General features: G+C 44.1%; 1 protein-coding gene across 1 annotated transcript in view; it reads right to left on the bottom strand.

The window, feature by feature from the left end:
• The window catches only part of papss2b (3'-phosphoadenosine 5'-phosphosulfate synthase 2b), an 88,196-nt gene that overhangs the window by 31,707 nt on the left and 42,763 nt on the right, over window positions 1-13,726 (bottom strand). The window contains exons 6-7 of the mRNA XM_041210437.1: window positions 10,351-10,464; window positions 8,486-8,597 (exon numbers count right to left, since the gene is read on the bottom strand). Of these exons, the coding sequence (XP_041066371.1) occupies window positions 8,486-8,597; window positions 10,351-10,464 (226 nt within the window). The remainder of the gene's footprint in view (window positions 1-8,485; window positions 8,598-10,350; window positions 10,465-13,726) is intronic.

Raw genomic sequence — 13,726 nt, 5'->3', positions numbered from 1 at the left:
GCAGTGAGTCTGAGGATCAGTGCGCACAGGGAAATGCTGAGGGGGTAGACGCTGACCCAGGCATATTCCAGGGAAGCAGGGATACCTGGGAGGCTTTAATCCAATGAACCTTCAGCTAGAACACCACATATGGGCCTCCAGGACAAGCCTGGGCTGCAGGCTCCATACTTGACACCTAAGTGTAAAAGCTTCCAGGTTAGGAACAGTGACTAAGGGCTTTGTAATAAAGTTGAATGTCCAACACAGCACTCATTACATTTTTGGAAACCATCCATATGCAGAAGAAAAGAGGCACCCTCAGCTATGGTGACATATCTGAATTTAATATGTCAAACAAACAAACGTATGCAAAAAAAAAGACAATCGTGTTCCAAATCAGAACAAATCATGACGTCCTCAGCTCGGGCCAACACAAAAGCACCAGTGATAAAGGTATGGTGTGCCTAAATTGCCTTATGTTTTCATTTCCAGGTGCTATGTCTTGGTGCTGCCCCATCACTCAGAGTGGCATCTGAGCCAGCCTGCTGACTCTGCTGTCCTGTTGGCCGCGATGACCTTGGCGGCCATCCTCTGGCCCGTGGAGCCTGTGCTGGCCTCACCTGGGAGGGAACTGCCTGTTCCACAGCTGGCATCTCTCCAGTTGTTGCAGCCTCATCAGATGCAACGGTCACTTGCAGAGGGGCGGAGGAGCTGCCGCCCTCATCCGAAGTGCCCTGGGAGGAGCCCGCAGAGACAATGGGCAGCTGCTGCGCCGAGGTGAGGTCACTTTGGATCTCCCTGCTCACCGTGGATGGATGGGCACCCAGCTGGGAAACTTGATGCCCAAACCATCTCCCACACTGGCACTGACCAGCTGAGGTCAATGCCGATGTGAGGGCTTGCTGGTCAGAGCGCATCTCCATGCAGGCCTGACTGGTCTCCTGGAGAAGCCTCTCCATGAGAGTCACTACTCTCTCCGTGGAGGACGCATGGCACTCGGACATGAGGCTCATTACTTTGGCGATTGTCCGCATAGACTCCTCCACCACGGAGACCAAGCCAAGCATAGCCTCATGTATCTCCCTCAGATGCTCCCGCACACCTGACAGCATTCCCTATACCTGCTGCATTGTGGACAACTCCAGAGGCACATCATCAAGCACCGACTCAGCATGTGCCTGGTCCCCTGCAGTCCTCCGACTGCTGGCACCATGGGCACTCTCTGTCTCTGCCAGCTCCTCCTGTGAAATGCTCTCAACGTTGTGCCCCGGGACACTAGCCAATGATCTAATTCCCACTGAGGTGCTAGTATCTGCGCTGGTGCCTGCCTGGCAGAGATGGTGTGATGCTGGTGAGACTTCAGGCCCTGAGGTGTGAGAAGGGGCCTCTGCAGCTCCTCCTCCAGGCCCTGCTCCACTGATGCTGAAAGGAAGAACAAGGACATTGGATCAGTTAACATGGAGACAATGACAAAGTACATCCCTGTTGCCTGGATCATTCAGCTCTCATCCTTCCATAAGCAATGGTCAAGCCGTGTTGCAAAATTAAAACAATTAACATTCAGCAGTTCTATGGCTGTTGGGAGAACAATGCTGACCTCACTGGTGGGCATACATACCTGGCCGTGGCACCCCAGCCTCACCGACACCAGTGGACCTGTGTTCATGGCGCCTCTCCAGATCCAGGGTCTCCTGCTCGAAATGGCTGAGAATGGCGATCTGCGCCTGGCCTCCACCAGTCCTCACACGCTCTGCTGCATTATGAGCATTCTTCTCCCGAAAATGAGAGATGAGCATTGATTTGTGCAAATTCTGCATGGACTCTCTTCACGCATGGCCCACCCCAACCAGAGGGGGACATATCAGGGCTCCAGTGCCTCCTCACCCTGCTGCTGCCGAACACTCACACAAAGATGCCAGGCCTGTTCCCTACCTCCTTTGGCCACATGTTGCCTACATCACATTAGGCACCACACGGTATATCCTTCCATAGCAAGGAGGTGTAAGCATATGGAGTGCAGAGCACAGCAGATGGTTTGTTGCCACGCCACCTTGAAGCTCCCCTCCCAGCATGTCATCACCCTGACTGGGACATGTCCTGGAGTTCCAGCACTGCGCCTAGGGTGCAGCTCCTCCAGGTTGCCCCCAAACCAGTCATGTGGGTCTCAGTGTACCACATGCTGTGGGTGCAGAACCCATCTCTTCATCACCCTCTCAGGGTGACCTCGGCATGGGCAGTATCTGCTGGCCCACCCAGCAAAGGACACATGCTGTCAATGATTCATTGCAGTCACTACACTCAGACTTGGGGGGATGGTGCGCAGAAGGGGGATAAGCCAACCTGCTGGGTTAAGTGACCAATGCCAACATGGTACACACCCTTCCAGAGCACAACAAGTCGTTGTGACAGAATCCAGGTGCACTGCACCACATCCTGGGGGCTCACCACCTCTGCCACCTCCTCCCAGGCACGTTTCGTCTTGTGGAGGGGTCCTCCTCCTCCCATCCTGGGGAACCAGCACCTCCCGCCGTGCTGCCACCTCCTCGAGGAGGGCAGCAAGGCAGTCATCTGAAAAACAAGGGGCACACTGCCCCCCCCCCCCCCCCCCCCCCCCCCCCCCCCCACCCTCCAGCCTGGCCTGCCCCAAAGGGCTGCCCTCCAGCCTGGCCTGCCCTGCTGGCCTACCTTCCAGACTTACATAACCTCCATTGCCCCCTGCAGAGCCCTTCACCCAGCCACTACAAGCAGCCTTTCTGAGGCTGCCAGGGCCTTCCTTTATGCAGGTCGCCATTGGACCTGGCAGACTGAGTGCACCCACCGTTGCCCGCCCACTCCCGCTATGCATGGGAGTCGTGAAGTATGCTGGGTGGGCCTTAATTTGTCTGTCTGCGTAAAATGGTGGTGTGGATCTGATCACGAGTGGCGATTGGTCTCCGCCCGTGCCTGCTCCACCCCCCCCACCAACCAGAAAATTCAGACCACTGAGTAATATTAGAGTGAGCAAATAGACTTCACTCACAGAACTCATGAAATCTGTTGCTGTGAATCTGGCCTTTTGTAGCACCCCTTTATCCATTTAGTACAGCACTTTTGGCAAAGCCTGAAACAGCCTCTAGCCTGCTGTCCAAAATTCCCTCCTTAGGCACTTTCAAATGTAAAAAAAATTCTCAAAATCCATTTTTCAACTGATCTTTGAGCCAACTCTCTTGACCTCTCCCTTCCTGGCTAGGTGCTCATTTCACTTACTTGACTCTATTTTTAAAGTACCTTGGGCATCATCTTAGATGATAGGTGCTAGACAGATAGCTTAGTGGTTTTGTGCCTGAACTCACAATCCAGAGGTTACTGAGTACAAATTCTTCAATGACAAATTGAATTCAATAAAACTACTCATTTGTGGGTTGGCACTGAAAACGCAATTGAATTGTCATTAGAAACTCAGCAGGTTCATTGATACCCGACCCAGTCAAGTTTTACATGTTTTGTTAATCCAGTATTATGTAGTTAACCCTCAATGTCTTCTGAAGTGCCTAATCAGGCACTTAGCTTAAATTCATACAGAAAGCCTACCAGCAATTTTTCAGGGGTAATGAATATGACCTTGCCCATCCCCACAAAACAAATTTTAAACGTGAATACATGTTCTTATTTCTTGTGTTTCGCTAAGAAAATAAATCTGCAAGAAATGTTTCTTCTTAAGTAATTTATAAAGATGATTTCACTGTCTCGTGAAAGAAAATACAAGGTTTGATATTGCCTTAGCAGTTGACACCAATAAATCAGCAACTTTGTGACACATAAGGGAATTGGTTCAAAAAAGGAAGCGATTGAATTCAGAAAATGTCTTTCATAGAACACCCTGAAGTACATCACAACCAATGAATTACACTTGAAACACAAGTCACTTTGTTTTGTTGGCAAATGTGGCAGCCAAATTAGCACAGAACAAAATTGCACAAACAGCAGTAAAAGAAATGATGAGCCTGTCTCTTTTGGGACTATTTTAATTCATATCTGATAACCTTTGAAAATCCAGGTATGTCAATCACAATTAGAGTTCCTGTTTGCGGATATTACTGATCTTTATCTCCTCTCTCCCCACAATGTGAGTACCAACTAACTAATCCATGGCATTGTGTTTTTCCCAATATTTCATTCGAAATTCTTTATATTGGGTTTTTTATTATCAACTTTTCAAAAGCTTGTTTCCGTGAATTGCTGCTTCCAGTTCAAGTCAAGCCTTAGCTCATTTTTTTCATATACACAAGGCACAGTTTGTACTTTTTTCTGAGAATTGCATATAATTGTTTTTTGGAATTTGACCCCCCATGATTCCCAGCTAACCATGACCTTTTATCTTGCCATAACTAACTCACTGACATCCTTGAAAAGTCTGAAAAAATTACTGGGAAAAGCCGCAGGACTTCGGTCTAATTGTTTTGGTTAAACTCCAACAGTAACGCAAGGAAAGACTTCACTTCACAAAAGTAGACAAAAGCCACCCTCAGGGTGTGGTGAACAAAAGGGAGTACTTACTTCTGGAAAGGATAACATTTACCTTGCATTAGAACTGTCATGATCCAGCTCCTGGCAAACAAAATAATAGTCTGGCATCTAAGACCTCAATTATCAAATTTCAGTCAGGTACCATTTATTTCTTTATCCTACTCTATCTTTCCCATGCAGCTAGTTATCCTTCAGCACTGATTAAGCCACAGAGATACGAATTGTGTGATTCTTACAATATCGAGAGTTGGGCTATAACTTCTAGTCAGTTACTAATTCCAAATCAGAAGAGCAGGTAGTCACACAACTGAAGGAATGCCAATGGAATTTCCATGGGAGATGGGGACAGTGGGGTGGGGTGGATTCCCGTGGCAGGTATTAGAGGAAGCCTGGAGATTTCCAAGGTGGGTTCTCCTGATCTCCTGCTGAATTTCCACACATTTCTCCCCTAACTCACACTACTTGCTTCACTCCAAGGCAGCTGAGAGGGATGCCGGACCGCTTTATCCTATGTTTATATAATCATTAATGTCATGAAAGGGTTTGATAGGGTCACAGGAGGGAGTTGATTTTCACTTGTGGGAGACAGCAAAAGTAGTGGCCATTAATATTAGACAGTCACTCACCTTCACAAGATCCTCCACATCCAGTGGCAAGAAAGGTGGTCCAAGCCACTTTGCCTAGCATCGAGGCACTAATCACTCAAAACCAGCTCCATTGGTTGGGACATGTCGCTCATAAATCTGACACCAAGCTCCCGAAGCAACTGCTCTATTCGGAGCTTGGTTGGAGACTCCGAGGGGGAAAGCGGAAACGTAGTAGGGGTGTCCTCAAAGCATCCATGAAGAGATCAAACAATCCCACTGACACATGGGAGACCCAGGCTTGTGACCAAAATGGAGAAGGCTCATTCGGAAAGACACCGAAAGCATTGTGAGATTTCATCTGGAATGTGCAGAGATGAAGCCGAGGTGCTGCAGGAACACACAACCCTCCAAAAAACCCATCTACCCAACCCTTCAAGCACCACCTGTCCCGCTTGTGACAGAGTCTGCAGATTGTGCATCGGACTTATCAGTCATCTCAGAACCTATCGAACTGGTGTGGAAGCAAGTCATCCTCGATCAGGGACTGCCTAAGAAGAAGAATTCAGATTAAAGTTCTTTACCCAGATTAGTTAGAATGAAGAACTGGCTGCTATTTGCAGTAGTGGGAAGAATAGTACAGATGCTTTTAAGGCGAAGATAGGTAAAGGAGAAAGGAAGGCAAGGTTTTGCTGTTGGGTTAAATAAAGAGGGTTGGGAGGATGCTGTTAAGAGCATTAACACCAACAAGGAGCAGTTAGGCCCAATGGCCTGTTTCTGTGCTATATATTCTATGTAATTCTTTATAACTGGTTAAATATTATACCATTATCTGAAAGTGCTGCTTACCGTATTTATACTTCACAATGGATTCTACAGCTGCAACAGCAAAAATCAGTTGATTGAGAGTTGCATTTGTAACTTTATTTCCTCATAACAAACCTTCTGTGGTGCATGTAGCAGGTCCAGCAACGGGGAAAACCCATTCTATACACCTCAGCCTGTACATAGTAAGTATAATTGGTGGCCAGTGCCATTGGAAGCATATTTATTATGTTGTTAGTTTTCGTGATTCCAGTAAATACCCCTTCAGCTCAGTCTCAATACCTCCAGCTTGAGGAGTGCTACATCATTCACTCTTCTCCAACCTCCCACATATTAGCAACAATTTTCAAAACTCTTCCTGAGTGATGAACGTTTACCACACAATCTAGTTGCTCTCTTGTTACTTTAATTAATTTCCTGCCTTCATATTGTCTTACAACTGGAGTTGCTAGCGCTGCTTGGACATATTCCTAGAGGTTTCATCACGTGACCTTCCTGTTTTTTCCCCCCATCTCCAAGATTTTTATGGCTAATAAACACACATTTTAAAATTGATAGTTTTGAGTTAGGCAAGGAACCTGAATCCCAGAATTTACATTTTTGAAGGAGGCCATGCAGTCCATTTAACCAGCAGTAGGCCTTCAACTTAAACCATTTACTCTGATCCTATTTCCTACCCTTCCCATATATCCATTTATATTTCCTCCTTTCAAATACTTGTCTCCCACAAGTGAAAACCAACTCCCTCCTGTGACCCTATCAAACCCTTTCATGACATTAGTGATTTTATAAACACAGGATAAAGCGGTACGGTGTCCCTCTCAGCTGCCTTGGAATGAAGCAAGTAGTGTGAGTTAGGGGAGAAATGTGTGGAAATTCAGCAGGAGATCAGGAGAACCCACCTTGGAAATCTCCAGGCTTCCTCTCATACCTGTTCAGGGAATCCACCCCACCCCACCCCACACCTCCCTCTCCAGCCCCTATGGAAATACTCTAATCATTGACTTGTACAAAGCTAACCTTTCTTCCTTACTTTTATACTCAGTGTCCCCATGTATAAAACCTAGAATTTCTTTGTGTCTTCTTAATGTTGTTGTCTATCTTGGTTTTCACCTTTAAAGATCTATCTGTCTGCTCCTGAGATCTTTTTCTACACTCCATTATGAGTCTTGGGTGTCAGCAGTAGCTCAGTGGGTAGCACTCTTACATTGGAATTAGAATGTAAAATCCTGGCTAACACTCCAGCGCAGCACTGGGGGATTGCTGCAATGCTGGAGGTGCTGCCATTCTGAATGAGATGTTAAACCAAAGCCCATCTTCCACTTGAATGATTGTAAATGATCCTATGGCAATATTTTGCAGAAGAGGAGAGGAGATACCTAGTTGTCCTGGCCAATATTTATTCCTCAATCAACCTCATTAAAACATTTTCTTGATTAACAAGGTGGGGTGAAGGGTTATCAGGGGTAGGCAGGAATGTGGGGTTCAGATTACAATCAGATCAGCCATGATATTGAATGGTGGAGCAGACTGAGTGGCCTATTCCTGCCCCTAATTCGTATATTATCTGGTCATTTTCCCACTGCTGTTTGCAACCTTGCTATGTGCAAATTGCCTGGCACATTCTTACATGACAACAGTGGCAACATTTTAAAAGTACTTCATTGGCTATAAAGTGCTTTGGGAAGTCCTGCGGTCATGAAAGGTGCTATAGAAATCCATCTTTCTTTTAGCATTTCAGATATTGTTTCTTTCACTGTTCTATAATTTTTCTGCATCTATCACTTGGCTGCTCATTCCATTTACCAACGTGTTCCTATCTTCTTCTTCATAGTTTGCTATCATCCCCAACTTGATGCCTTCAGCATTCTTCAATGTCGTTCACCTGGTGCTTCTATGAAAATCATTGAAGATCATTGTACAATAAAATCTGTGAATATGACCACTGATCTATAGTCTCTGCTTTTCTGTAGAGGTAAATGATAAGACTACAGAAGACTGGGCAACATTCACCAAGCCTCCTTAGACAGCATTTCCAAACCCACAACCACTACCAAATAGAAGGACAAGGCAGCAGATACATGGAAACATCACCATCCTCCAAGCCCCACACCATCCCTGGAAATATATCACCATTCCTTCACTGTCACTAGGTCAAAATCCTGGAACTCCCTCCCTAACATCACTGTGGGTGTACATACATGGACTGCAGTGGTTCAAGAAGGCAGCTCACCACCGCCTTCTCAAGGGCAAATAGGGATGGGCAATAAATGCTGGCCTAGCCAGTGACACCCAGATCCCATGGATGAATAAAAAGAAGCCTTCAAATAGCATATATGTGGCAGCACACTGGAACCTGGCAATGAATGTCATGACCAAAACTGAAAGAAACGGGCTAAGACCCTAATGGTGATGAGAACTGACACATGTAGGTAATCCTTCTTCCCTGTGAGGATCAGACACATTTTACATCAAAACGACTATATTGAATACAATGGAGGCATTAAGGACTATGTTTAATACAACTGAGACATTAACGGCTATCATTATCGCCAATGCAGTTTGAAGAATTTGCAGTCAGTGGTTCTTACCATCCAAGAGAGTCCCAAAGTGCAGAACCTGCAGGAATTCCCTTTCCCTCATGAAGCCTGATAGTGGAGTAGCCCAACCTTCAGACAAGACCTGCACCCACTGCAGATCCAGCTGTAGAGAGAACAGGTCGTTCAGTGAATCCAATGCACTATCAATTTACTGAACATAAACAAAAATTAATGCAGTGATTCTTTCAGAGTTCCAATTTCTTCTAATAATACATATTCAGGCATGGTTTTAATGCCAGAAACTGCCATGATGTCCAAATGAAGTTTTAAATTTGTTGACATTCATTAACTCTGTTTGAAGTACATTGTATCTTTTTCTTTCTTTTCAGTCCTTTTTGCTAGATGATAAACCTCCAACCTGTGAACAATGCCCGCAATTCACTTGCACCATGGCAACACATGCACCAACCAGGATTTCTCAGCTTTCTAATGATATTTAATGAATATAGACACAGTCCAAATGCTTTGTTGTGCAAACCCCAATTTAATACAACAAATTCCTGACAATGGACACTGTCTGTCCAATCAGATAATACCATCAATTTCCATTTTTTTATACAGAAAAAGATCAGGTATTCCTCTTCAGCTAGATAAAAGCAAAATACTGCGGATGCTGGAAATCTGAAACAGAAACAAAAATGCTGGAAAAACTCAGCAGATCTGATAGCATCTGTGGAGAGAGAAACAGGGTTAACATTCTGAGTCCATATGACACTTTTTCAGATCTGAAGAAGAGTCATATGGACTCAAAATGTTAACTCTGTCTTTCTCTCCACAGATGCTTTTCCAGCATTTTTTGTTTTTATTCCTCTTCAGTGCCTGGTTAGGATTGAAGCGCTTATTGCAAATTCTGTTAATGATTTTATGCCTATTAATTTTGAGGGAATTGCCTGTTAGTTAAAGGGCTATTCTCTATCTGGGTGTGTGAACAGTTATCCACGTGGTAATGCTCCCTTGGATTTTATGTAAATCATTGATAAGAGGACAGCTGCAGAGTCTCCCTGCTTCCAAAGTCACACAACTCGACACAAGCTTCAATAACACTTCTCAAATGTCATATCCTCAGGTTGTGGGGAGGCTAATAAGCTCAGTCCCAGGCCATTGCAGCAGGAGTTCCTCAGAGGATTGTCCTAGGCCCAATAATCTTCACCTTCTTCATCATTGAACTTCTCTCCATCATGACGTCAGAAGTGGGGATGTTCACTGATGGTTGCACATTATTCAATTCCATTTGCAACTACTCAGGTGGTGTAGTAGTCCATTCCTGCATTCAGCAAGATCTGGGCCACATTCAAGCACTTTTTTTTCCATTCGCTCACAAGATCGAAATCCTGGAACTCCCTTCCTAACAGAACTGAGGGTATACCGACACCATATAGACTGCAGCAGTTCGAGAAAGGCAGCTCACTTTCTCAAGGGAAATTAGGGATGCCAAAAATGCTGGCCTTGCCAACAATGCCCACATCCCATGACTGAATTTTAAAAAGGCATGTCTATACTCGCCACAAAAGTGAAACTGAAGTTTTTTTCTACAAACCGCCAATCTTAAACCTGATTGCTCTGGACTAGATGACACCATTCATCTGCACAGCTAATAACACTAAACAAGATCTTAGGACTGAAAATACTTCGATTTCTGCAGGCAGCAATATATTTAAAGGACAGCTAGTCTGGTGGGAAAGAGCTGGTGAAAGGAATATGGCTCCTTCCTGTCAGCTTTACAGTCACTCTGCAGGAGTCAGGTATCAAGAATTGTTCAATAATGTACAATTGTGTGAAACATTGACAATCTGCTTTTGTTTAATCACATTGTTATGTAAGAAAATAATTTTTAAGAGTAGAATGGAAAGTGTTACCTGTGTTATCTGCAGTGTGGGCAGGACCTGGGCAGCTGCACATGCCAAGTCCAGCTTGTTTTCAAGGACAAAGAGTTCCTTCACTTCTTCATTGGCGGCAGGGGGGACAATGCCCTTAGAGTAACAATAAATACATTAGTTCCATACTCTGCTGGCTTGCCTCCCAGAATGTCAGAACATGACACATAATTCATTCTCTTTTCAGGGTGGGTTCCAAATGTGTTCCACTTCTAACAGTCAGTCCATCTAATGTTGCTAATTTTGCTGCTCACAGTTTGACAGTCAGATCTGATAACCTGTGTATAGTCCTAACTAATATTGCGACTGCAGCATCTGCTGTTCCAGAATTCACTTAACGATAAATGTCAAGTTCCACCATAAACCTACGTTACCTTGACTATGAGCCAGCATCACAATATCTCACCTGTGACAGGGAGTTCAGGTGTTCCTTGGCTGCTTTAACAGACGTGAATTCATTCTCACCTATAGTGCTTGAACTGTCCTCTAGCCAGGCACCACAATGTCACTGTGTGCTGGGACAAAATAACTTAAATACACAAGGTCATATCTCAGCTGCACTATTGGGATGAGGGAGTGAGGAAGGAAGCAGTGGATATATCAGAAAACAAGTACCCTGGTGCATATATGGTTGATACATGTATGAAATGGTTGTAGGGAACACCTAAAACTTAACAGGAATAGTTTTGCAATTTCCTGCACCCAAAGCATATTTTCACCACAACCACCAGCACCCCCCTAATGACCCCCAAACCTCCCTCCATCCAACCAGAAGTGGAGTCATGAATTCGGGTGCTTTCTCCATTATTTTCTTTCCATTAGTATAATGTACAAAGTTTCCATGGCCTCATCCCACTCTACCTCATTTCCTTATATCCCTTTATTTTTTTCTATGGATCTCCCAATTTGTTGGATTTCTACCTTGCATTTGCTTAAGCCTTTTCTTTGAACTTGATATTGTCATTTTCCTCATTAGTTGACCATGGTTGCCGCACTACAAGTGAAGATCTTGCCTTTTATTGCTACATGTACAGCAACTCAGCTAGTCCCGCTCTCCCACCTTTTGAACACAATTCAATCAGTTTGCTGCAATCAGTTGAAGTTTGCCTTTTACTTAAATTCAGAAGTTTAGTTTGTGATTCTCCTAGCTGGTTCTCAAACTCATTCATATTATACTCACTATCTGCAAGATGTTCCACTCCTATCAGGTTATTGGCAGAACCTCAAGGGCAATTATGGATGGGCACTAAGTCTAGCCAGCGATGCCCACATCCCATGAATAAATTTTTAAAAAAACCTTCAGCCACCTTGACCCTGCTTCCTAGAATTCCAACCCTCACTCTATCTCCCTTCCTGTCTTTAAAAGGCTTGAGGGGAAAAATTCATTTATGTTGTGACACTACACAGACTTATATCGATTCCCTGGGAGCACGAGTGTCATAAGTCCCTACCATTGCAGCCGGGGTGGCATTCTCCATTGATATTACTGAAAAATGGTGCATGGGTGGACATGCAGCCACTCACTGCACTGTCTCCCTCAATGAATCAACATAGGGATCCTCCAGGGAAGAGTGATCATAGCATGCTAGAATTTCAAGTTCAGTTTCAGAGCGAGAAACTTGAGTCCCATACTAGTGTTCTGGAGTTAAACAAAGGTAACTACATAGGTATGAGGGAAGATTTGGCCCTAGTGGACTGGGCAGGAAGTCGACAAGGTAGGACAGTTGATGGACAGTGGCAGATATTTAAGGAGATATTCAATTCCTCCCAAGTAAAATATATCCCAATGAGGAAGAAAGATGTAAGGGGGGAAAAAGCATCCATGGCTAAGCAAGGAAGTTAAAGATAACTTAAAGGCAAAAACTAAGGCATACCAAATTGCAAAGGTCAGTGGCAGGCTGGAAGATCGGGAAATTTTTAAAGATTAACAAAGGGTTACTGAAAAAATAATAAAAAGAGCAAAGGTAAATTATGAAAGAAAACTAGCATGAAATGTAAAAACTGATAGCAAAAGCTTCTACAAGTATATAAAAAGAGAGTGGCTAAAGTGAATGTTGGTCCCTTGGACGAGACTGGGGAATTAAAAGTGGGAAACGCAGAAATGGCAGTGATGCTTATTTAATATTTTGCCTCAGTTTTCACAGTGGAGGACACTAGTACAACCCCAATAGTAACAGGTAGTACAGAGGGTATAGAGAAGGAGAAACTTAGAACAATCACCATCACTAGAAAAAAAGTACTGAGTAAACTATTGGGATTAAAGGGTGACAAATCCCCAGGACCTGATGGCCAACATCCTACGGTCTTAAAAGAAGTGCAGCAGAGATAGTGGATGTAATGGCTATAATTTTCCAAAATTCCCTGGATTCTGGGAAGGTTCCAATGGATTGGAAAAATGTTAATATAACACACTTATTCAAAAAGGAGGGGAGGCAGAAAGTAGGAAACTATAGACCATTTAGTTTAACGTCTGTCGTTGGGAAATTGTTGGAATCCATTATCAAGGAAGTAGTAATGGGGCATTTGGAAAGTCAAAATGCAATCCATCAGAGTTAGCATGGTTTTATGGAGAGTAAATTGTGTTTGACTAATTTGCTAGAGTACTTTGAAGATGTGACAAGCAAAGTGGATAATGGGGATTCTGTAGATTAGTATATCTGGACTTGCAGAAAGCCTTTGATAAGGTGCCGCACAAAAGATTACACAGAGTTAGGGGTAATATATTAGTTTGGATAGAGGATTGGCTAACCAACAAAAAGCAGCGAGTTGGGATAAATGGGTCTTTTTCTGGATGGCAAGTTGTAACTAGTGGGGTGCAACAGGGTTCGGTCCTTGGGCCCCAACTACTTACAATCTATATTAATGACTTGGATTCAGGGATAGAAGGTACTATAGCTAAATTTGCAGATGACACCAAAATAGGTGGGAAAGTCAGTTGAAGAAATAAGAAATTTACAAATGAATATAGACAGGTTAAGTGAATGGGCCAAAATTTGGCAGATGGAGTTTAACGTGGTTAAGTGTGAGGTTATCCATTTTGGTCGGAAGAATAAAAAGGCGACTTATTATTTAAATGGAATGAAACTCCAGAATGCTTCAGTGCAGAGGGATCTGGGTGTCCTTGTGCATGAATCACTGAAAGCTAGTATGCAGGTACAGCAGGTAATAAGGAAGGCAAATGGAATGTTGGCATTTATTGCTAAAGGAATAGAGTATAAAAATAGGGAAGTGTAGTTTCAACTGTACAAGGCATTGTTGAGACCACACCTGGAGTACTGTGCCCAGTTTTGGCCCCCTTACTTGAGGAAGGATGTAGTTGCATTGGAGGCGGTTCAGAGGAGGTTCATTAGATTGATTC

The sequence above is a fragment of the Carcharodon carcharias genome, chromosome 17 (genome assembly GCF_017639515.1).
Source record: "Carcharodon carcharias isolate sCarCar2 chromosome 17, sCarCar2.pri, whole genome shotgun sequence".
In the NCBI taxonomy this organism is placed as follows: Eukaryota; Metazoa; Chordata; class Chondrichthyes; order Lamniformes; family Lamnidae; genus Carcharodon; species Carcharodon carcharias.
Note: the sequence above shows the minus strand (reverse complement) of the source record. Positions and strands in the feature narration are given on the sequence as shown.